At 38.3% G+C, this 24,126-nt stretch overlaps 1 protein-coding gene and 1 pseudogene across 1 annotated transcript in view; both read left to right on the top strand.

The window, feature by feature from the left end:
• The window catches only part of PHTF2 (putative homeodomain transcription factor 2), a 136,167-nt gene extending 131,118 nt beyond the window's left edge, over positions 1-5,049 (top strand). Inside the window, exons 17-19 of the mRNA XM_052638457.1 lie at positions 734-829; positions 4,243-4,368; positions 5,029-5,049. Coding sequence (XP_052494417.1) covers positions 734-829; positions 4,243-4,368; positions 5,029-5,049 — 243 coding nt within the window. The remainder of the gene's footprint in view (positions 1-733; positions 830-4,242; positions 4,369-5,028) is intronic.
• A 16,555-nt stretch (positions 5,050-21,604) lies between these two features.
• LOC128046715 (UDP-glucuronic acid decarboxylase 1-like) lies at positions 21,605-23,092 on the top strand (annotated as a pseudogene).
• Positions 23,093-24,126: the final 1,034 nt, after the last annotated feature.

Here is a 24,126-nt window from a genome sequence, read left to right as displayed (position 1 = left end):
TATTTCTAGTGAACTTGTGGAATATTTTTGTCAGGAATAGTTTGATTTTTAGAAATTGGTAACCCTGTCAAACCAAGTCAGTTAGAAGGAAAGGGGAAAGTAGGAAACAAACCAACTGATTTACTTTACTCTGCTGCTGCTGCTAAGTCGCTTCAGTCGTGTCCGACTCTGTGCGACCCTATAGGTGGCAGCCCACCAGGCTGCCCCATCCCTGGGATTCTCCAGGCAAGAACGCTGGAGTGGGCTGCCATTTCCTTCTCCAGTGCATGAAAGTGAAAAGTGAAAGTGAAGTTGCTCAGTCGTATCCGACTCTTAGCGACCCCATGGACTGCAGCCTACCAGGCTCCTCCATCCATGGGATTTTCCAGGCAAGAGTACTGGAGTTGGGTGCCATTGTCTTCTCCATACTTTACTCTAGTTATTATTTATTTTCTGTGTTAATTTGGATCTGGGGCTAAACTGTTTCACATTTTAATAAAGAAATCCTGTGTTCCTTCTTTCAGCTTTCAGTTACATTTGAAAAGTTAAAAAAATATTATTTTCTTATAAAATATTTGCTGTAAGAAGTTAGGAATATATAGTTAAGTGTGAAGAAGAATATTAATATCACCTATACTCTTAATAATAGAGAACTACTGCTAATATTTTAGTAAATGTTTTTCAGTTCCTCTTAAAAATGAGTATTTGTTATAATTTTAAGTTTATTTAATTGTTCATTCTTTTTTAATAAAAGATAAACCTCTACTTGAAAATGGAAAAGAAACCTAACAAAAAGGAGGAATTGACACTAGTGAACAATGTTTTAAAACTGGCTACTAAATTGCTAAAGGTAAGAGTGAAATGAAAATGGACATCATGTAGAAAATGCTGTTCTAACTTTTCTTACTGTTTTGTTTGTAGATCCTAATTTGTGTTTGGTTTTCAGGATTATTGAAGATGTTTTCCAAATTATTTTTGAGCACATTCATGCAGTTTACATTTTATTTCTCATTGGAAAGCTAATCAAAGTAATTCAGATCATTTCATTTTGAACTTTTATTCAGTTTTGAAATTTTAAGTCTCTTAATAATGTTTAGAATATTGTAGAAGTTGGCATCTTTGGAAGTTTTTGCATCCTAGAACTTAAAATAGATTTTAAAAAAGGATTTGATGTTAATTTGCTAATTTTTTTTTTTCATTTTGTATTTCTCAAAGCAGTCTACTGTTTACTTGGCCTGAGTTGGTTTAAAAAGTAGTAATACATTATCACTGTAATAATTATATATCACCAATAAATAAATTTTCAAAGCTTTTTTGGGTAGCAATCAAAAATAATATAATTTCAGTATATTTCATCTCATAACTGTAACTCTTTCAGTTCAGTTGCTCAGTCATGTCCGACTCTGCGACCCCATGAACTGCAGCACGCCAGGCCTCCCTGTCCATCACCAACTCCCAGAGTCCACCCAAATCCATGTCCATTGAGTTGATGATGCCATCCAACCATCTCATTCTGTCGTCCCCTTCTCCTCCTGCCCTCAATCTTTCCCAACATCAGGGTCTTTTCCAGTGAGTCAGTTCTTCGCATCAGGTGGCCAAAGTATTGGAGTTTCAGCTTCAACATTAGTCCTTCCAATGAACACCCAGGACTGATCTCCTTCAGAATGGACTGGTTGGATCTCCTTGCAGTCCAAGGGACTCTCAAGAGTCTTCTCCAACACCACAGTTTAAAAGCATCAATTCTTCTGCGCTCAGCTTTCTTCACCATCCAACTCTCACATCCATACATGACCACTGGAAAAACCATAGCCTTGACTAGATGAACCTTTGTTGGCAAAGTAATGTCTCTGCTTTTTAACATGCTGTCTAGGTTGGTCATAACTTTCCTTCTAAGGAGTAAGCGTCTTTTAATTTCATGGCTGCACTCACCATCTGCAGTGATTTTGGAGTGCAGAAAAATAAAGTCAGCCACTGTTTCCCCATCTCTTTGCCATGAAGTGATGAGACCAGATGCCATGATCTTCGTTTTCTGAATGTTGAGCTTTAAGCCAACTTTTTCACTCTCCTGTTTCACTTTCATCAGAGGCTCTTTAGTTCCTCTTCACTTTCTGCCATAAGGGTGGTGTCATCTGCATATCTGAGGTTATTGATATTTCTCCCGGCAATCTTGATTCCAGCTTGTGCTTCTTCCAGCCCAGTGTTTCTCATGATGTACTCTGTATATAAGTTAAATAAGTAGGGTGTCAATATACAGCCTTGACGTACTCCTTTTCCTATTTGGAACCAGTCTGTTGTTCCATGTCCAGTTCTAACTGTTGCTTCCTGACCTGCATACAGGTTTCTCAAGAGGCAGGTCAGGTTGTCTGGTATTCCCTCTTTGGAGGTAATTTAATAAAATATCATTATCACTGCAGTGTTAATAATTCCTTTCTTTCTTAAAAGGAAACCATTTTTTAAAAATCTCTTTCTGTAACAAATTAAATGGAAAGTTTAGAATTGTTTATAAGGTGTTCATAGAATAGTAGGAAATTAGTTGTGTCTCAATGCTATGGTTACTTCTTCAGTTAACTAAAATGCATTAACTGACTATAGATTGTGCCTCACAGTATATTAGGCACTGAAAAGGGTCAGAGGAGTTAGGTGGGTTTTGTTTTTGTTTTTTTCCAGTTTATTTAATTTTGGCACTGCTGGGTATTTGTTGCAGCATGGGCTTTTCTCTAGTTGTAGTGAGCAGGGACCCCTTTCTGGTTGTGGTGAGCAGTCTTCTCTTTGCGGTGGCTGCTCTTTTTGTGGAGTATAGGCTGTTGAGCGCATGGGCTTCAGTAGTTGCCAGTCCCGCTCTCTAGAGCACGGCTCATTAGATGTGGCAAATGAGCTTAGTTGCTCTGCAGCATGTGGGATCTTCCCAGACCAGAGCTCAAACCTATGTCTCCTACTTTGGTAGACAGATTTTTTACCACTGAGCCACCAGGGAAGCTCTGGGTGAGTTTTTGACACATAAATATTGAGTATCTTAAGAGTCTAGGCACTATGCTAACTAGGAGAAGGCTCTAAAGTTGAGACTTCATGTGAGCAGCTTCATTTGCAAAATAGAGAGAAATACAAAGTTAACCAAAAAACAAAACACATCAGTGTGATCTTTTTTGGTCAAACATAGTCTTCTGTTCAGAACCTGGGACAAAATATAGATTGCTCCTTCTTTCTCTTTCTTCACAGCCAAGAAATTCTTGGGCCCATTGACTCACACTCTCAAATATTGTCCAGTTCATCCTCTTTTTCCTGCCAATACTGCTGTAAGTCAGACCCGCATCATTTTCACTTGAGCTCCTGATAAACTGAACTCTGAGGGCTTCTTCCTTCTGGTCTTGCTGCTCTCTAATCTGTATTTCTCACATGCACATCTGATATACTACTCCCCAAATTAAATTCCTCTTGTGCCAATCTCCTGTCATACTTTGCCTAAAGAATGACCCTTACCTAAGTAGCCATTTTTATAAAATTTATCCTTGCCTCGTATAACCTGTAGCAATTCAAAGGTGCCATGTTCTTGTGTCTTGGGAAATACCTTCTCTCCTCCCATGGACTAAGTTGCAGGAACATCTTCAACTCTGGCCCTCTGCCATTTATACATATTTCTTTTGTGGGACACATAGTTGAATTATATCTTTGCTTGTCTATTAGATTGCAAGGTCTTTCAGCATGAGGACTGAATCTTAACTTTTCCAGAGTCTGCCATGGTGCCCAGCATATATAGAACTTTACTTAAATGTTTGAGTCAGTGAATCAATTAATGAATCTATGCATTTGAAAATTATCTCAAAGGGGGATTATATATCTATGCATATATGTATGTATATGTGTGTGTGTCTGTGTATAGACAGAAAATTTGGCTAAATAAATTTCTAATTCTTATGCAAAAATATATTGTTCTCTTTCTCTTTCCATTTCTGTTGTTATAGTGAAAAGTATTCTTTAACCTTATAGCTACCAGACCAATAGTTATTAGTCATTCATTTGGGACAGAAATTGGAATTACAAATTTAGGTTATAGATTTCTTTTAAATGAAAGTTACTTTCTCCTAAGAAAACCTAAAAGTAAATTTACTTACTTCAGGTTTAACCAAGTTTATTCTAAGACTATCATGATTTGTAACTGTCTTTTGAAACAGTGTTTATAAAAATTCTCTTTGCATATTGCCCTGAATTAGTTTAACTAATAATTCTCAATGAATCTGGGTTCATGGTTTTTTCCTCTTCTACTAGGAATTGGACAGTCCCTTTAGACTATATGGACTTACAATGAATCCACTGCTTTATAACATCACCCAGGTTGTCATCCTGTCAGCTGTTTCTGGTGTTATCAGTGACTTGCTTGGATTTAATTTAAAGGTAAGGGCTTGCAGGTATTTTTAAATTTCTTAGTACCCTATTACATTTTCGTGATGTTTATTTCACCCTAACACTTTGATATCTCACATGTATAGTAATGGAGTCATTTTGGTTATATTATATACAATTAATGAAGATAACATTTAATTTCAAAGAATGATAAATATTCTTGGCTTATAATACTGATGGAGCTTCTCATTCAGAACAGTATTTGTTACAAATGGTACTCTTGGATAAAATAAGTGGAAGTGTTTATTTTTCCTCATATATAAGATAAATCTAATTTAGATGATTTTTTAAAAAAGAGCCCTATTACTGGCTTTGGCCAAAAGCTATATTGTTTATCTATATAGCAATATATACATCCTCCAACATGTGCAAAGCTGCTAGCAAATAAGGTGTAGAATGTTTATATTAACCGGTAGTAGGTGTATATTGTCACTTTCCAGTTAGAGAAAGCAAGAGAAATTGGAGTCTCACTTTTTTATTTGTTTGAGGTGAATTCTTAAAAATAAAAGAATAAAAGAATTTAAAATAGTAGAACCTTCAGTTGTTGATGAATGAAATTTAGATAAAAAACAACATCATATGCTATAACTTAATCAGTTGCAATATCAAAACTGGCTCTAATGGTCCCTATATGTATTATTTTTTCACTAGCTCTGGAAGATTAAATCATGACAATTCAGAGAAAAGAAGATGTAGCCTCTTTTCCAGAATAAGAGTACCAACTAAGCTGCCTGAAAGCAGTCACTGACTCTTTGCTTCAGGAATCTCAGCTGAGAAATCGAAGTGTTTACATCAGACTGTCCTGTGCAATTCTTATATTTATTTCACTTGTTCACTGTTTTTTACATTTATTTTAGTCTTTATATTTTATTTTTAGCATTGATATACTTAGTTGTTGAAAGGGTGATGAAACTGATGTCCAGATACTTGAGATCCTGGTAATTGCTCATAAAAAATGACAACAAATTGTGAGAATAGAAGCCATTGCTAAACACTGTTTCTCCATCAATGCCGTGACTTGCCTTACTTGAAGTAAACGTCTTTAACTTTGTAATCTTGCATTAGACTCAGCTAAACACATAAAACATTTTTATTCAGTAAATTAAGATCCAGTCCGGGTTTCTTTTGAGTTATTTTGGAACAATGCCAGGATCTAAACTGATTAAGCTGCAGTTTAAGCACCCTTCAGTATTAATATCTATGGTATTACACAACAGGTCAACAAGTGCTCTTTGATGATAAAACTCTTAATAGAGCAATAATTGTAAATGGTTACCATACTGTAAGATATTTTGATAAAAATAAATAGTAATAATTGTATTTATTTGAAACACTGGGCTGTTTGCACAGCTCCAACTGTGCATGCTCAAAATGTGCACTTTTAAAAATTATTACTTTTAATGTGTGTCTTTATATGGGGTGTACTATAATGTGTCTTTATAGTGTACTAGGGCATGATATGGTATCCTTTTGAGTGAGGTATATACTCATCTCACAAGTGAAGTGCCTATTGATATTACTCAAGTATGTTATGTTTACTCAAGTAAAATAATTTTCTCCCCATGGTACACTATCGTGTATGCTATTCATACCACACTCAAATGAACAACTTAAGAATAACATTAAGAACCAATCAGATATTCCTGATTGCTAGCTGTAAAACTATGTATGAGTTTTCAGGAAAAATAGCGATAGCTTGCAAATTCTACCATCTAGTACATCCCCCTCCTCAACTCGCAGTTATATAAGGGCTATTTTAGATGCTTTTAACCTAGAAAGTAACCCCCTTCCTCCCCTCCAAATAATTTGCCAAGTGTCCAAATGAGAACTTATCTGTTGGCATGTTAGGTAAATAGGGCAACTATGATGGTATCTTACATTGGGCCTTGATTTTAAGTTGTTATATTTATACAATCAAATTTTAGGAGTTACATGAAATATGAAATGTTTTAGCAAACTTTTTTTTTTAAACTGGGTGTCTAGTTTTTAAAAGACTTTATTTGAAACAATCTAGAATTTTCTTGGTGCAAGTTGTATCATGTTGAATATCCTCACCTTTTTTTACCATGTTTTAGGGAATTTAAAATAATTAATTGTAAATGATTTATTTGACTGGTGCAGTTTTAATCCCCAAATCATAATCTTAAGATCAGGAATGTGTGGAGAACAGAGCCATATCATAACATCACTTTGCTCTCACCATTCCTTTTGATCAGCCTCAAATCAGCCTCATTGTATAGAAAACAAAAACATTTTGTTTTATTTGCCTATGTTCTAATATGTTTAATAATGACCAAAGTGCATTCTGAGTTTTTTCAAGGAATGTATTACTGGAGCTTTAAGAACATACTTTTTTTCTCCTGTGAAAAATTAGGCTTTGTCTGATATGTTTATTCTTCCTCTATTGTCTAATGTTGAGGTTGTTTTTAGGAATTATATTTTATAAAGTTTTTCAAGATAAGGTACATACCTATACAGAACTTAACATTTTGCACAGAATATATTGAATATATTTTGAGAAAAAAAAGTACAGCATGAGTTCTGTTAGGAATAAAAATGAAACTATTGTATCTCACACACACAAAAAACTTATTTCAGAATGGAAATATTTTTGAGAAAAGTAGCTGAGTAAACTGATTTAGGAAAATGCTTGTTTTTTGATTGAAGTTCATTTCAACTTGGAGTTGAGAGTTGATTTATTAAGTACAGTGTACCTCTCAACATCGTATTAATATGTTGAATTATGTCACTAATATGGCAGCGGTAGAATACTAAGAGGAAAAAGTTATCATTTTAGGTAATTTCAGAACATTAATGGAACTGTTTTCAAAGCGGAAAAATTGACATTGCTGCCTTTAAGAATACAATGAATGTAAGAAATTGAAAGAAATTGTAATATACCACATAATATGGAAAAGACAGTTCAAAGATAGAATTGTGGCAGATGTTGTGTGTTAACTGTTGTTTCTTTGCCACATGTATCATATTTGAAAGTTTGAATGGCAAGTTTAAAATAAAACGTTCTATGACTGACAGTGTTAAACCTGGAGTGGGTTTGGTTTTTTTGGTTTGTTTTTCATATTTTCAAGTCATGCACATTTCTATGGTAATTTTGTGTTTACTGTAGCATAAACTTTAGGTATAACTGTTAGATTTGAGGGGAGTGAGAATATATTTTTAAAACATTTCCAACATTTCAGATTTTGCGTTATGATTCTCAGAATAGGAAAGAAGAATTAGTGCACAGGCTTTTCATCACCAAAATGCTATGACATCATTAATGTTAGTTGCTTGTTTGTATTTAAATGCAGAAAACTGGCTGTACCCTGGGATATTAAAATTCATTATCAGAAGGATTGTGTTTTTAACCCAGTGATTTTACACGTGATTCAGCAAGAGAGATCATGGCCAACAATAACATGGGTAAGTGTTGTAATATTTCTGTTCTCTGACTGGTACAAATGTTCCTAGGCCTTAATCAGGGACTCTTCATTGAAGAGCACTTTCCAACTTTCTTTAAGCTTATAATTGGGTCTCTTAGTGAGTCTCCCTTCACACTTACAGATAGAGCAATATGACTTGCATCTCTTTATATTGTATCACTTAGAACACTAATTCTCAACCATTTTTCTGCCAACCTTGTAAGAGAGATACCACAAATGCTTATCGATATCTCTGGCTTCCCACAGTGCTTACTTCCTGGGGAGTAGACTGTGCATCTTGGATGTGGTACATGGCATACTCTGGAAAAAGTATTCCATAAGTGATTTGGAAATTGTGTTCCACTTATCATTCCTCACCACCTTGAGAATTACTGTCTTAAGATCAGAAATTTTAGAGCATGTAAATTGCATGAGATTTTTAACTTCATTGACTGCTGTTTTCCCAGCACATAAAATAGTGCCTAATCTCAGTCTATTGAATGAATGAATTTTGAATGATGACCTGAGTCACATAGAACCCAACGCTACCTAGTCCAAAGCTCTCATTTCACTATTGATAGGTTTAAAAAAAAAAGAATCCAAAGAAGAGATTGAAAAGCTTGCCTAAGTTTCCTCAAGTAGAATCCACACTCTTCTTTATTCCCTTTGGAGGTATATTCTGTAACAGCACCTCTTAACTAATCAAAATGCTTAATTATAGGAAAAAATTCTGGAATATTTATAAATATTTATAAGTCTGTACACATATGTAGTGAGATCATATGTATACTAAGAAGCTTTTGGCGTTAGGAAAGAGAATTCATTTGATGGCTCCCTGTTCAGCTCTGCAGTGGGACTTGCTGGAGAGAACACATACTTTGGAGTCAGACTTATTTTACAGTCTTAGGCAAATTATTTAACCTCTGTGAACTTTGGTTTTCTCAACTATAAATTACTGACAGTTATTTTACAGGACTATTAGAGGGATTAGTAAGATTAATACATACAAAGCACCAGCATTGGAACTGACATGTATTAAATGTGCAGAAAGATTGGTTCTCTTTCCCCTCCAAATAAGTAATGGCCTAGGACAATTTACAAACAGAAAGTTCCAAGCTAAAGCATTCACATTACATAAGATGTATGCATCCTTACCAAATATGAGATATAACTAAGTATCATGCTTCATATAAATTCTCATACATGAAGAGTTCTTTTATAGATTTGAGATCTAATTCCTTTACTTCATAAGTAGGCACGCTAAAATGTGGAAGGGAATTATTCTCATTCTTTTGTTAACCTGTGTATTATATCCAAAATAAATTCTCAGGTGCATATTCCATTCATATCTTTTCTTTATTAGATTTCTGTTTCGTTTATGTGGTAGATTCCCTTACTAGTAACAGCCTAGTCTTTTTGTCTTCTACCTGATTTCACCTCTTAACTTTAAGTGTCTGCTCACTATTTGTGCTTTGATTAGCTGGAGAACATCTGACTTCACTTTCTACAAATGGTGCTTATCACGGTATGACTGGAAATTTTGAATCCTGTATTTGGCAGTGCTTATTCTTTAATCTGGAGAAGGAAATGGCAACCCACTCCAGTACTCTTGCCTGGAGAATCCCATGGACGGAGGAGCTTGGTGGGCTACAGTCCACAGGTCACAAAGAGTCGGACACGACTGAGCGACTTCACTTTCACTTTCTTTAACCAGTCTTTTGTCCGCTTAGATGTTGCCTACAATGGCTTTTCCAAACCTCCTTTGTTATCCTCAAGCTTCTAATCCCTCTCATCTTACAGCTATTAGTATTTTATTCCTCTAACTTTACGAAAGAGAGAAAAATCCTCATGCATGAATTCTGTCTTTTCCCCCTCCTTCAGTTCTGTGAAGGAAGCATTGCTCTGTGAGGCCAGCTCTCTATCAGTGCTCAGGATTCTGTTGCTGCCCTCCTGTAGGATACCTCCTCTGCTTTCCCCCATCATCATCTCCAGTCTTAACCCTTTGCAATTTTATGTTATAAATCATTTCTATTTCAATGAGAGGTGCTTGGATCCTTAGTATGAGATTGAATGTATTGGTCATAGGTTGGATGGGACCATTGTCTACTAGATGGTCCTGTAAGGGCTTGCTACAACGCTTATCTGAACAAAGCAAGAAGTTGGACAAGCTTGGTTTTCTTCACTTTTCTCTCTCAGCCATAGCTGAACAGGTCAGTGATTGGTGCTGGGCCCGAAAGCAGCCAGCCATTTTATAGGCCTTGAGGAGCCTGTGAAACCAACAGGCATGAGAGTTTTCCCCAGCACAGGCTTTCCATCCTTAATGGTTACTTCCTGACCCAGTCAGAATTTCTGTTAATGCTGCAGGAATAAATCAGGACACAGTATAAACAGGAAGAGTTGGTAGGATAGCAGAGTCCCAAAAGAAGCCGTGAATTAAAAAGCCTTAAAGTAGAGAGACAGTGGTGAAAGTGAAGATGGGAGAAGAAACTAACAGAAACTTCCCTAAGCTGTTGGAGGCAGAGAGACCGAGTGATAGCTTGATCAGCTGTGCTATTGAATCATTAGAGCTGGTCTCAGACTGTGGCAGCTTCATCTTGTGTCCTGAACTGTGAGGCCAGATGCCCCCATTTATCTTTATGATAAATTCATCACCTCAAGTAGCCAGAGGATGACTGTCAATCTGGATAAGCGTCATACATTTGACTGACTGTATAATCTTAAGCCATTTTTCTTGCCTAATTGGCTTTCCCTCTGCATCTTTCTGCTCCTATCTCGTTAAGGATAGTGCTTGGCTATCAGTGCTGTGTACTCTTCCAACATGTTTATATCTCCTGTGTCTACAAAATAGTTAACGGTCTCAGGACTAAACGTTTTGCTTGTTCCTTTCTTTTTACGCTGCTGCGTTTCTCAGTTCTGTGTTTTCAACAATGATCTGAAATTTAAATTAGCAGCTTGCTTTCTTTTTTGTCTTTTAAAGCAGAATCTGACTCTTTGTGCCAAATGTAATCATTTACTTAATGCAGTTATTTAGCAATCTTTGACTGGTTTTTAAGAATTTGGGGTTGTCTTTGTCAAATTCTCTTACAAGTTTTGATCAATCATTTATATTTGGGAATTTCTGGTTTTCTTAACCTTGTAGTGAGACGTGTGCTTCAAAGCAAAATAGGCATGTTGCCAAAGGCTGTGACCAGTTTGCATCCCTTGGGATATATACCCAATGTTTGCAAATGCATTTGCTTGTTTTTGCCTGGAAATGCAGACTGACCTGGCAGCTTTCTGGCCTTCTATTTATACCCTTACTCTTGCTCTCAGCCAGAATTTACTGTGTCAGGTTAGTAGTGCTGAAAGATTCTCAAAATGTGAGTCTACTGTCTGGGGAAAGACATTGGGGTAAGAGGCTAGTCTAGCAAATGGGAAACACACCAAATGCCTTTAAAATTGCAATTTTATTCTGTTTTTCTTCCATCCATTCCATGGATAGTATTTGAATATCACATGCTAGGCACTGAACTAGGTACTAGGGAAATAGAAATTAAAGTACAGTCCCTCGTTTCATTTACCATGGAGGCTAAGAAGTACAAATTTTAGCTTGTGAAGGGTACATGCTGTGGAGGTGCCAGTGTAAGTGTCACATGCAGGCAGTTCGGTATGGCTGGAGAAGGCAATATTCGTAGACAAGGGTTGGAAGATAACACTAGCAGATGATTTTGTGAAGTTAAGGGTTTTGAATTTTATCCTCAAAGATTGGGACTATCTAGCTCAGTTCTGGCATGTTGTAGTTACTTGGCAAATACCAAACTCAGGGACCACATTCTTCACTTGAGTACTCAGTGAACAGCTCCAGAATGAGAATTAAGGTTTTTAATTTAAAATTTTTGTCCATGTTAAATCTATGCTAGAATTTTTGTGTCATAAAAAAAATGACATGGCACAAATTTGTATCCAAGAGTACTGTAAAATTAAATTGACTTCAGTTTCTTTCTCCATGTTTGGATGATAGAGTCAATTTGTAATTATTGATATTTGCAAAATTGCATCTCTCTCTCTGTCTTTTTTTTTACAGAGTAGCCCGGCTCATCTGCACTATGATGAGGACCACGGGTTCTGAAGTTAGGCAGAGCTGGGATACTTCACATCACGTGTATGGCCTTGGGCAAGCTCCTTATACTCCCTAAGCCTCACCTGTAAAATGAGGCGTGGAGCTGCTGCTGCTGGAGCCTGAAGTGGTTCTTGTGAGTATAAAATTAGAAAATGTCCGTGCACTGGGCATAGTCCTGCTCCACCAACCTCCTGTGCAATAAAACATCAGTTTATTTATCCTCAAACTAAATCCAGCATTGAGCACTTACTGAAAAGATTATTGAGAATATAGTATGTTATGTTTGGAAGAGCCTCTTTTCCCTAGAGTGACACAAAATCCCAGGGGGATTCACCTAGTACCTGGAAAATACAGAACTGGCCCAGTCCTTATTCTCTGGTGGTAGCTATTCCTCCATTCTGATGCTCCTGCCTGGCCAGTGTGTCCTGTGTCTATTGGGCATGTATGCTCTAGCCAGCTCAGAGATGCTCCCCACAGAGGTCCTCCGTGACCCTGACCCCAGGGTAAGCCTCAGGGTCCTCATCTCTGCTTCAGGGTTTCTGCTATCAGTGCCCATCTCCTTCCACAGATGCCCCACAGCTGTGGGCCATTGCACATCTGCAGCCTGTCTTGGGGATGTGCCCCTCTTCCAGTAACCCGCACCCCCTCATTTTCCACTAGATGCTCTGAATCCACGAGACTTCTGAGCCAAAGCCTGGTTGAGTTGTTGTCCTGTGAGCCTTGAGAACTACTGTTTTCTGTTTAGAAGTTCCAAAGATAATGATACCCTTGCAGGGGAGGGACTTGAGCTCAAAACAGATTTGTGGGATTGTGTTCTTAGAATAGTGGAGGGGAAGACATCACTTTTTTTTTTTTTAAGTCTTTTCCAGCATCAGATATTCCAAAGAATCCTGCCACTTAAGAAAAGTGTTTAGTCTGATACCTGACATACAGTCATGTCACAATAACTGTTAAATATTAGCATTATTATTTTTTATTAGCATCCTTTGCAGGTAATAAACGAAGATTCAGTGATCTCCATAAATTAAAGAAATTATCCAATTGGAAAATGAGCTAGAGAAACTGAAGCTGTCTAGAAAAAAGTCTAAATTGTTAAAGAGATGAAAAGTCAGGCTTTGGGAGAAAGCACTTGGACTACTCAATATGGAAATGAAAAAAAAAAAATGGAAGGTCACATTTGTCTTTGGGCATGTGATGGCTTACAGTGAAGTCCCTAATCAGCTGCTCTTCATTCACCTCAGAATTTAAAGCAGCAGGTAGTACCTTGGATTGTATTGTGGGACTTTGGTTCGTCATACACACACAAAGTATGAAACAAAAAGCATCTTATTCAACACTGAATGTTAGTAGAAGCTGGGGCGATCCCAACTTTAGAGACACTTCAGGCAGTTATGGGGTTCACCTGCTTGGAAATAGGAACTGGTTTAATTGGTGCATTGAATCCTCCTCTTATCAGTGTAGAATGATACCATGTAGAGTACATTGTCATTCAGTAGGTGATCCTGAAAATCATATTTTCTCATCTGCAATGGAAGATTTTTTTCATCTCAGTTGAATATGCAGGAGATTGTGGCATAGGAGGAGCGTCTTGCTCTGAGTATCAGGAACCTAGATTTTTATCTTTCCTTTTAGGCTGATTTCCTTGGTGACCTATAGTAGCCATTTACTCTCTATCTGAATAAAGATGGGACAGAATTAAAATAACTTGATCTGTTCCCATTGAACTTTACCATTCTGAGACTTTTTTCTTTACATTTTCTCTCTCTACTGCTAATAAGCAATAGAATTAAGAATATTTTATTCTCAGAGGGTGAAAGAGAAGTCACTCAGTCGTGTCTAACTCTTTGCGACCCCATGGACTGTAGCCTACCAGGTTCCTCTGTCCATGGGATTACCCAGGCAAGAATAATGGAGTGGGTTGCCGTTTGACTGTGGTTATAAATTCCTAATATAAATACTTGAAAGCATTGTTACTCTCTGACCAAAGAGTTAATCAGATCACATCTCATTAGTAGACCTTTATTTTAAAACTCTGGAAACAGAACTTTCTTACTCCATTGATCTTCCACCATGCCTAAAATGTAGCTCACGGTGGCAAACTCTTACTTTCTATGGCCTTTTCTTATTCTGAATAGGTGAATCCCAGAATTGTGAGATGGGATCCCTGACTGATAGCTATTTCCTCCTTCCCTCCATGCTCCAGTCCCAGCAGGGTACTAAACTCTGAATGCCACCTTGTCGGAAAGCGACAGATCCTCTGCACTTCACTCTTTTGTTTAGTTGGCCCTTCTGTTTACAACTTACTTTTTCTATCCTCTTTAAGCATCTTATTAAAAGATTAAGTAGGCACATGATTCTGCCATCATAATAGAATGTAACATCTCTGTGTGTGTAGGTTATAAGAAACAAAGTCTTTCTGTCCTCCCAAACATCTAATGTAGACCTTTGAACATGACCTTTTCACTGAGGGGAGGATACCGAGGGAGTAGCAGAGGCAGACCATCAGGTTTACTTAGGAGTGTGGTGTCTTCATGAGTGTCTCAAGCTGGGCTGACTGTTAGAATGACCTGGACCCTTAAGAAAACAGATGTATTTGTTCCACTCCCAGAGATTCTGAGAAGAGGATTTTTTAACTCTGCCCACTATTACCAGTTACTCTTGGGGAACCAGAATTGTGATTATTAAAATGCTGGTCTTCATTATCAGAAACATTTAGACAGTGTTGAAAACATTGCCAGTGGATTCATGATTTCAGAGGCTAGAAGAAATGTGTTTGCTCTGTTGACAACTGAAAATGTTGTGCCCTAAATAATGTACCATTGTTTTTTTTATTTATTAGTTTCCTGGCGCTTCTCATACCTGGAGACCCTGTTGATCCTCGTTAGCTGCTGATAGCACCTGTGAGTAATATTGTTCCTGCCTCAGGACTTTAAGATTGTTGATATGTTCAGACAGAATATGTCAGCTGGGTGTTGTTGGTGATGTTTAGCCCGTCTCTGTTTCCCAGAGTGCTCATCTGTGGTGCAGAGGTACAGCAGGTCTTTTAGGTACTTTGTTTCAAGAGGATATTTAAAGAGGAAAGCACAGTAATTTGTTGCAGACGTTGAACTGGTCCAAACTACTCACCAAATCTAGTCTTTAAATCAGCACGAGGATTACCTTCCTTCCTTTGTCAGATTCTTTAGGGTCAGCTAGGCCCCAGGAGTTGGCTCCATCTCAGTTGATAAAAGATTGAATAATCTAGATCTGCCATTGAAAAGTGTGGTTCAGGGCATTTTGTATATTACCAAGACTCTTTCACGGATCTGCAAGATGATAGATCTTTCATGAATGAGTGAAAGATTCATCCAAGTGTAATATGGATCAATGTATTTTAATGTAGCAGCATAAAATATGTAAAATGTGGTTTCAGATTCTACCCAGTGATGTTACCTTTAAATAATCCATGTACACTTGAACTTGTATTCTGCTTTTATTTGGTAGTGAAAAGTGAAAGTCGCTCAGTCGTGTCCGACTCTTTGCAACCCCATGGACCATACAGTCCATGGAATTCTCCAGGCCAGAATACTGGAGTGGGTAGCCTTTCCCTTCTTCAGGGGATCTTCCCAACCCAGGGATCAAACCCAGGTCTCCCACATTGCAGACAGATTCTTTACCAGCTGAGCCTAGAGTGTGTGATAAATATTAGGTCAAATTGGTTGATCGTATTGTTCAAGTTTTCTGTTTACTTAAAAATTCTCTACTTTCTCAATCAGTGATTGAGGAAGGGGTGTTGAAATCTCCAAATGTAACTTTTTTTTAGTATTGATTTATTCGGGTGTGCCGTCATCATAGCATGCAGGATCTTTAGTTGTGGCATTCAAACTTATTCAAACTCTTAGGTGCAGCATATGGGATCTAGTTCTCTGACCAGAGATTGAACTCAGGTCCTCTTCATTGCTAGCGCAGAGTCTTAGCCACTGGACGGCTAGGGAGGTCCTCCAAATATAATTATTATTCAAGAGAATAACAGTTCTCTTTTTATTTCTGTCAGTTTTTGCTTCGTTTATTTTGATGTTCTCTTATTAGGTACATATGTGTTTAGCCTTGTTATGAACTTACAATAAATTGAGCTCTTTATCATCATGAAATGACTCTTTATCCCTAGTAATATTCTCTGTTCTGGGATCTACTTTGTTTGATATTAATATATAGCCACTTTGGCTTTCTTTTGGTTACTATTAGCATGGCATATATTATCACATCCTTTTATTTTTAGCCAGTTTGTATTTTCATTTTTAAAGTTAGTTTTTTTGCATCCGGGATGTATTTAGGTCTTGCTTTATTATCCAGTCTCCTAATCTCTCTTTTAAAAAAATTTTAATTTATTTATTTTCAACTCTGTTGGGTATTTGTTGCTGCATGGACTTTTTTCTAGTTGTGGCGAGCGGGGGCCTCTCTCTAGTTGTGTTGTACAAGCTTCTCATTGTGGTGGCTTCTCTTGTTGCTGAGCACAGGTTCTAGGGTGTGTGGGCTTCAGTAGTTGCAGTGTGAGGGCTCAGAAGTTCTGGTTCACAGACTGCAGAGCACAGACTCAATAGTTGTGGCGCACAGGCTTAGTTGCTCCACAGCAAGTGGGATCTTTCCAGATCAGGGATCAAACCCGTGTCTGCTACATTGGCAGGTGGCTTCTTTTACCACTGAGCCACCAGAGAAGCCCTGTCTCTGTCTTTTACTTGGGAAGTTTAGACCATGTACATAAAATGTTGTTATTGATATGGTTGGATTTAAGTCTGCCATGTTGACATTTGTTTTCTATTTGTTCCATCAGTTTCTTGTTTCATGTTTTTTCTGCCTGCTTTTGGGTTGAGCATTTTTTATGATACTTTTTATCATTTTTGTTGTCTTGTAACTATTTTGTTTCAGTGGTTGCCTTAGGGTTTATAATATACATCTTAAACTTACCATATTCTACTTTCAGTTGGTGTTATAGCACTTCACATATAGTAGAAAAAGTCTATAATAATATACTTTCATTTCTTCCCTCTGAAAATTCTTGTTGTGTCATACATTTTGTTTCCATATTTTATAAATTCCATAGTACATTGTAGTTGTTTTTACTTTGAATAATTGGCTGTCTTTTAAATGTATTTAAACAATAAAAAGAAATATTTATATTTATTGACATAATTACCAGTTCTGATCTGTTTTATCCCTTTGTGTAAATCTAGATTTCCTATCCCTTAAAGGATTTCCTTTAGTATTTATTTTAGTGTAGATCTGCTGGTAACAGATTCCTTTAGCTTTTGTATGTCTGAAACCGTCTTTATTTTGCCTTTGCTTTCGGACAGCTAGTTTTAAGCAGTTTGTTTATGAAGTGACTTGGTTTGGCTTTGTTTGTGTTTCCTATTCTTGGAACCGATTAAGATTCTTAGATCTAATGGGCTTATTACTTTTATCAAATTTGATTTCAATAGAATCTTGGCCATTATTTCTTAAATTGTTTTCTGCCCCTCATCTGCTTTAGGGATTCCAAATGCATGTATATGAGGCTACTTAGAGTTTTCCCAAGTATCACTGGTGTTCTGTTCACTTTTTTTCAGCTTTTTGTCTGTGTTTCGTTTTGTATGGTTTCAATCATGATAGCAAGTTTACTGATTTTTTGTTTCTCCACATCTAATCTGCCATTATGTATTTTTTCCTGTTTCTTAGATGATTCATGCAGAATGGTAAATCTGATTACTGTTTTTCCCATCTATTTTGGAAGCAGAAATCTCATCCATTCTCTAGAAGCCATATATTAAAGAGATTTGCAAAGATTCAAAACATTTCTACACTTTAAGCTATTTTTTGTTTGTTATGGAAAATGTTTTTTATAAAAATATTTAGATTAACTTGTAATTGATTTATTATCATTACCTTGAAATAAATTAACAAATAAGTGTTTAAACTTCTTCTGTTTTAATTTTGAACATGGTAAATAATGATAGATACAAGCCATGCAACCAAAAATCTTTGAATTTGTCAGTAATTTTTAAGAGAGTAAGGGCTTCCTTAGTAGCTAGCTCAGTTGGTAAAGAATCCACTTGCAATGCAGGAGACCCCAGTTCGATTCCTGAGTTGCGAAGATCTGCTGGAGAAGGGATAGGCTACCCACTCCAGTATTCTTGGGCTTCCCTGGTGGCTCAGCTGGTAAAGAATCTGCCTGCAATGCGGGGGATCTGGATTTGATCCCTGGGTTGGGAAGATCCCCTGGAGAAGGGAAAGGCTACCCACTCCAGTATTCTGGCCTGGAGAATTCCATGGACTGTATAGTCCGTGGAGTCGCAAAGAGTCGGACATGACTGAGGGACTTTCACTTCACTTTAAGAGTGTAAAGTGATTCTGAGACAAAAATAATCTGAGAACATGTGATCTAAATGTCTGAGGTAGTTACAGTGGATTGCTTGAACCTACAAGTTGGGTAACCCTGGTGCTGAGGAGGGCATGTGTATAGACATGAGAAGACCCGTAAGCAAATAGAACAACAACAACAAACAAAAGTTAAGTCACGTAGCTCCCAAGAGACTCAGGGTAATGTAGATTTCTCACTTTTCAGCTGCTGTATAGACATTTATAAGGCCCACTTATCCCTCCTGCCCTTAGGATTTTTGAGACAGTAAGCTAAGCTAAGTCACTTCAGTCGTGTCCGACTCTGTGCGACCCCATAGACGGCAGCCCACCAGGCTCCCCCGTCCCTGGGATTCTCCAGGCAAGAACACTGGAGTGGGTTGCCATTTCCTTCTCCATGAAAATATTCCATAAATGGATTTTAGTAACTCTTAAACATTCCACAAAATTTCCTAAGAACCTGTGAGAGTATAATACCTGGCAATCCTCTCTAAAACAGAAATTTGAGACAGTACTAAAACTAAATTCCATCTTTTCTTTTTTTTTTTCCCCCTTTAAGGAGGAAAAAGAAACAGGAAGGGAAAATAAAACACTATGGTAGACTTAAAAGGGAGACATTTTGAGAGCCCAGGGTCCTTCTGGAGTCCAGAAATTACATTGCTATGACAAAGGCTCTTGCTGTTCACAGTGCTCATGGGGAGGCCAGCAGATTGCATGTCTGAGGTGTAGAAAAGGAATCTCTAGTTTTGTGATTCTGTGGTTATTTTCAGTATGCTGGTAGTTCATTGGCACACACTGGAGAATGAGGACCTTCCCTCACCTTATTGTCCAATCTGGGCAACACCTCTCTGGGACTTATTATAGTTTATCTGCAGTTACAAATTTGGAGTCAGAAGCCTTGCTAGATCTTCGTCTAAGTTACAGAAACCTGCATCAAACTAGCTTTAAGCACAAAAGAGCATTTATTAACTTGTGTAACTGGGAAACCAGGCTGAGCTAGTGCTGGTTTGGATCCGTTGGATCCAAGTGTTCAAACTGGCTTCACTTTAAGTTCTCTTCCCTGTTCTTTCTTCCCATTTTCTGCCCATTCCCTCTACTTACCTGTGTTTACTTTGTTCTCCATTCAGCCACAGGATAGCCATCAAAAGCTCTAAGCTCATATGGACCTTTGAGCTCATGAGCTCAGAGATCGAAACAAAGATGCACTCTCAGCAGTCACAGACCAGTCCTTTGGAGACTCTTTCATTGGCTTGACTTTGGCCACATGCCTGTTTTCAACCAATAACCTTAGACAGAGCTCAGGAGAACCTTGGTTAACCAGACTGGGTCATATGCCCACTCCTTTGGCAGGGAGTGGTGGATAAATTGGTATTGGTATCCCATCAGAACTACCTGGAATAAGACAGAGGCAGCTCAGTGACTGCTGGGCAGACTGCAGCCTGCATCTTCAAAGTGTCGTGAAGTGAAGCAGACTGTGCCTATTAGGTGTTTATGAGTTAAAAAGAAATACAATCATGTGGCTATTACAGCATTGTTGAGAATTTGGCATTTTCTTCTGGGTACCCTAATTCTCTTCTTAGGAACAGTTTCCTCTTTGCCTGTTGCTTTTCAGGTAGTTCATCTGCACGCTTTAGAAATCATCTTTGCTCTAAAGCCTTTTACTAACTTTTGTTACATCGACAAGAGTCAGGTGCACCCAGAGCATTTCTTCTACTCAGCGATTTTCCTTCTTGGACCAACACATTCATGCTTCTTTTCAAGTCTAAATCTTTTTCTACTTGAATATTTTCTTTAACCCTGATGTGTAACAGACATGTATAGTCAGAGTTGGTATTAAAAGTGTACAGATCAATAAAAAGGCAAAGAGGATGATCTCTTAATACAGAATCCTCATCAGATTTAATGTTTAGTTGAGTAATCACCTCGAGCCTCTTTGGGAGTGCAAACACACAGAGTGAACACATAGGTGAAGGATTATGCACAGTGCCAGAATGTTTATTATATAATACATCCTGTTTTTTTCTGAAGCGGCAGCCTTTAGTAAAAAGCTCTCTCTACCAATCCACTTTAGAATCTCATTCCTATGTTTTTAAGCCTAAGAGAACTGAACAAAAATGTAGAGTCTGAATTTGTGCACTCATACAAATAAGATCCACAGGGTCACAAAGAGTTGAACACGAGTGAGCAACTGAAAAACAACAAAAAATAAGATTAACAGTGTCATTTTAGTTATGTTTCAGAATGTAGCTTATCACCTGCATGTTATATTTAGATTGGTACTATAACAATGAAAAGGAACACACCAGGTGGTTATTATAGTCTAGAATATTCAAGCAAAGAAATTTACATTTGGAATTAAATATAAGGCCTTGATCTTCCATAAGATCCAGCCATACTCACAGTTCAATAAGAGACAAGAATCTGGCATTCCCTTGTGTTTAAATGGGTAGGTTGCTGGAAGAAATGCTTCAAAAAGTTATTGGAAGTTGTCTCTGAAGACAAAAATATGGGTGATAGTAATTTCTTTACTGTCCAAGTGTTTCTGCAGTGAGCACATACCACTTTCACATTAAAAAATACTATAAAGAACAAGTAAAGGCTATTCAGATCTTTGATATAGCAAGGGGGTCAACCACTGTCACTTGCATTTTAGTGGAGACTCAAAGACAAGTAGAAAAGTGGGATAGCTTTATACTGGAAAAAAGGGAAGGCCTTGGTTGTGCTGTGACTGGAAGCTGTTTGCATGAGGAAGCCATAGGTGGTCTAACTAGAAGCCTAAAACAGGGTATTTTATGGTGTATGTATTTAGCTTTCTCTGACTGGTCCTAAATTGGAAGTGAGGATACAAATTAGAGAAGCTATCAGTTGTTAGTCAAGTCCTTGTCACTTTGAGCAAGTTATTATAGAAGTTATTGTTTGGCTTCTTGGATATTATTAGAGATAGCAATCCAGTCTCCTACAAGGAGACTTCCTGGGCTGATTATTGTATACAGTATAAGAGGGTTGGTTTCCTGGGCAAATTGCTGCAAGTTGTGGGTCAGAGTTCTGTTTTTATACCCGGTTTGGTAGTTGTCTCTTTGTATATTCAGTCTCTCACCGGGTGGCCCTGACTGCCCTTTCTCTTTCGTCCATTATTAGTTCACACTGAGTGTCAATATCAGGTCCTCAAATAGCTAAAGTAAGTTTTACAAAGGTATGTTTTAGATGGTTTGATATGGTGATTTATAATAAGAAACGTATGTTTGGTCTTCATCCAGTACATAGGTCTATAAAAAAATTATTTAGGCCTCCGGGCCGCCCCCGCCCCCCGCGCTCAGAGTCGGGCTGCCGCAGCGGGATGCTGAGCCAGGCGCTGCTTCGCCTAGCGTCCGCTGTCAGCCGCAGGAGGATGAAGCTGCTGCTGGGCATTGCGCTGCTCGCCTGTGTGGCCTCTGTTTGGGGCAACTTGATTAACATGAGGTCCATCCAGGAAAACGGGGAGCTCAGAATTGAGAGCAGGATTGAAGAGATCATTGAACCACTAAGGGAGAAAATCAGAGATTTGGAAAAGAGCTTCACCCAGAAATACCCGCCAGTAAAATTTTTATCAGAAAAGGACGGTAAAAGAATTTTGGTAACCGGGGGTGCAGGCTTTGTGGGTTCCCACCTCACAGACAAACTCATGATGGACGGTCATGAAGTGACCGTGGTGGACAACTTCTTCACCAGCAGGAAGAGGAACGTGGAGCACTGGATTGGCCACGAGAACTTTGAGCTGATCAACCACGACATGGTGGAGCCACTGTACATTGAAGTGGACCAGATCTACCACCTGGCCTCTCCTGCCTCGCCTCCCAGCTACATGTACAACCCCATCAAGACACTGAAGACCAACACCATCGGGACCCTGAACATGCTGGGGCTGGCAAAGCGAGTTGGAGCCTGTCTATTCCTGGCCTCCACCTCAGAGGTGTACAGAGACCCTGAAGTCCACCCACAAACCGAGGATTACTGGGGCCACGTGAATCCCATAGGACCCTGAGCCTGCTATGATGAAAGGAAGCGAGTCGCCGAGACCATGTGCTATGCCTACATGAAGCAGGAGGGCGTGGAAGTGCGTGTGGCCAGGATCTTCAACACCTTCGGGCCCCGAATGCACATGAATGATGGCCGGGTGGTCAGCAACTTCATCCTGCAGGCTCTGCAGGGGAGCCGCTCACAGTGTACGGATCTGGATCGCAGACGAGGGCCTTCTAGTACGTGACCTGGTGAATGGCCTTGTGGCACTCATGAACAGCAATGTCAGCAGCCCCGTCAACCTGGGGAACCCAGAAGAACACACTATCCTAGAATTTGCTCAGCTCATCAAAAACCTTGTTGGCAGTGGGAGTGAAATTCAGTTTCCTTCTGAAGCCCAGAATGACCCCCCAGAAAAGGAAACCAGACATCATGCTTGGGGCTGGTGCATGGGGATGACCCACAGAGATGTTATGGGGAGGGAGGTGGGAGGGGGGTTCATGTTTGGGAACACATGTAAGAATTAAAGATTTTAAAATTAAAAAAATAAAAAACTTAATACTAAAAATAAAAAATAAAAAAAATAAAAGATTATCAGGTGGAAAAAAAAAAAAAATAAAGCCAAAACAATTAAGAAAATGGTAAAAAATAAAAAATAAAAAAAAAAGCAAAGCTGATGCTGGGGTGGGAGCCAGTGGTCCCGCTGGAGGAAGGGTTAAACAAAGCCATCCACTACTTCTGGAAAGAACTTGAGTACCAGGCAAATAACCAGTACATCCCCAAACCAAAGCCGGCAAGGATATAAAAAGGACAGACACGCCATAACTGAAAACCTCGCCTTTCGGGACCGTAGATGCCCTATTTCACACTTGACAGGATGTATTTTTTTTTTAAAGAAAGACTAACTAAAACAGGTGTCATGAAGAAAAAAACTGGAATTCATACTGAAGCTTGCTTTAAGAAATGGATGTGCCTAAAAACTCCCCTAAAAAAACTGCAGATTTTGCCTTGCACTTTCTAAAATCGTTTTATGTAAAATAGCATCGATGCATCTCTGCATATTTTCAAGTTTTTTATCTTGCTGTGAGAGCCTATGTCGTGGACTGTCGTCGACAGTTTTATTTACTGGTTTCTTTGTGAAGCTGAAAAGGAACATTAAATGAGGTGAAAATGCCGATTTATTTCTGAAGTGGGTACTTATAAATAAGACGTTATTCTATGCATAGAGGAGAAAAAGCAGACCGGCAGTAATGTCAGGTGGGTGGCATACTGCATTAATTCTCAGGCAGAGAAAAGAATTCTGCTCTAGAGCCTTGTGATGTTTCTTCTAATGCAGAATTTTTCCAAGGTCTAGTTTTTAGTTGCAAACTTGACTTTGAAATGTTTCTGTTCATTATCACGATCAAGGATATTTGAAATCACTACTGTGTCGTGCTGCATATGGGGTTGGGGTGGGTGGGACAAAATTAATATTCTTGGTTAACGGTGGTTAAATATGCTATTTTAATAAAATATTGAAACTCAAAAAAAAAAGAATTATTTATTTGGTTGTGCTGGGTCTTAGTTGTGGTACACAGGATCCTTTAGTTGGGGCATGTGGATCTAGTTCCCTGACCAGGGATCAAACTGGGGCCCCTGTGTTTGGAACATGGAGTCCTAGCCGCTTTATAGGGAAGCCCCGTAGCACATAGCTCTTAAACCTTTGGAGTTTCTTAGGTATTGAGAGCCACTGGGGAAACAGTGGCTGACTTAATTTTGGGGGGCTCCAAAATCACTGCAGATGGTGATTGCAGCCATGAAATTAAGATGTTTACTCCTTGGAAGGAAAGTTTTAACCAACCTAGATAGCATATTAAAAAGCAG

The sequence above is a fragment of the Budorcas taxicolor genome, chromosome 4 (genome assembly GCF_023091745.1).
Source record: "Budorcas taxicolor isolate Tak-1 chromosome 4, Takin1.1, whole genome shotgun sequence".
NCBI classification, from domain to species: domain Eukaryota; kingdom Metazoa; phylum Chordata; class Mammalia; order Artiodactyla; family Bovidae; genus Budorcas; species Budorcas taxicolor.
Note: the sequence above shows the minus strand (reverse complement) of the source record. Positions and strands in the feature narration are given on the sequence as shown.